We start from the raw sequence: 1428 nt of genomic DNA on the forward strand, positions 1-1428 counted from the left end.
CCGGGGGTCCGGCCCAAGCCGGGCTTCATCCTGCGGGCAAGGGGGGGGCAGGGGTCAGCCAGCCCCAGGCCCCACCCCCTTCCCATCAGCCCCTACAAAGCCCTGCCCCTTTCCCCAGCCGTGCTCCACCCCCTGCTTTGGCAACCACCCCGTAACCTGAGAGAAGGGGCCCCTAAACTCCACCTACTTCCCCATAGCCACACCCCTTCTCTAGCCCCACCCCTTATTCTGGGGCAGGGAGCGCTGTAAGCAAACAGCAACCCTAATCCAAACCCAAGCTTTATTCCCAACCTGTAGCCCTAATCCCACCCCTAACTAATCCTAATCTCTCACCTTAATCCCAATCCATATCATTAATCCCGACCCCTAACTGTCCTAGTTGCACCACCTAATGCGAACCCCATGCCCTCCGGCTAATCCTAATCTAACCGCTATCCCAGCCCCTACTCTAATCCCAGGACTAATCCTAAACCTAACATTTTAAACCTCATTCCAGACACTCACAATAAACCCAGCTCCTAATCCCATTCCCTAGCACTGAGCCCAAGCCCCACTTCCTTTGCCTGGCCCCACCTTGTCTAGCAGGTGAATGGCAGCTGCTAGGTCCCACCCGCTTCTGCCCACACCCCTCACTTAGCTCCACCCCCTGTCCTGTAAGTGATTGGCAACCTCACAACCCTGCCCCCCATGTCTGGCCACACCCCTTATCTAGCCCTGCCCCCTACCCTTGGCCAGGGAATTCCATATTTAAGCCCCGCCCCCAGGAGCTGGCTAGCAGGGGGCGGGGCTCTCACCTGGGGGAATGGGCATGTCCAGGGGGGCCACGCCCACTGCCAAAGTCCCGCCCGCCGTAGAGGTGCCAGACGATGGTCCCAAGGAAGCCAGGCGTCCGGGTCTCCAGCCCAGTGCATCCCACTCCTCTCTTCCACTCCCCCAAAACTGCCCCCAGATCCCACCCCCATGCGCCTCCTTGCTCCCAGATCCCATCTCTGCTGACCCCTCCCCGCCCCCCACTTACCGGGATACCCAGGCCAGGGGCATCCAGGATGCAGAAGTCATCAGCATCGACAGCCTCCCCTTCCACCCTGCTGCCCGTGGGGGACCCTGGCTCCGGCCCCTCATCCAGAGGGGTCCCAGGAGCCGGGCCGGGGGCAGGGGGGCGGCCGTTCTCCCCTGGGAACAGGTACACGGAGACGGGCGATGCCTGGCGCAGCCCCTCCTTGCCTGGAGGTGGGGACCAGGGTGAGAAGGGACTTTCGGGTCCCCTGTGCCCAGTCCCTCCTTGCCCCCTCCCAGTACCTTGCTGGGAATCCAAGTCCCGGAGGCCGCGCTCCGTGTCGATGAGGGCATCCGTCAGGTCCCGCTGGTTGATGACGGCCGTCTCGGCGGGAGGGAAGGAGGGGAGGGAGGCAGGGCTCTCCGACAGCT

General features: G+C 62.8%; 1 protein-coding gene across 1 annotated transcript in view; it reads right to left on the reverse strand.

Annotated features, from left to right (window-relative positions):
- The window catches only part of ATG2A (autophagy related 2A), a 23562-nt gene that overhangs the window by 5067 nt on the left and 17067 nt on the right, over positions 1–1428 (reverse strand). Inside the window, exons 28-29 of the mRNA XM_025214922.1 lie at positions 1300–1426; positions 795–1224 (exon numbers count right to left, since the gene is read on the reverse strand). Of these exons, the coding sequence (XP_025070707.1) occupies positions 795–1224; positions 1300–1426 (557 nt within the window). The remainder of the gene's footprint in view (positions 1–794; positions 1225–1299; positions 1427–1428) is intronic.

This window comes from Alligator sinensis, unplaced genomic scaffold, assembly GCF_000455745.1.
Source record: "Alligator sinensis unplaced genomic scaffold, ASM45574v1 scaffold1302_1, whole genome shotgun sequence".
Classification (NCBI taxonomy): domain Eukaryota; kingdom Metazoa; phylum Chordata; order Crocodylia; family Alligatoridae; genus Alligator; species Alligator sinensis.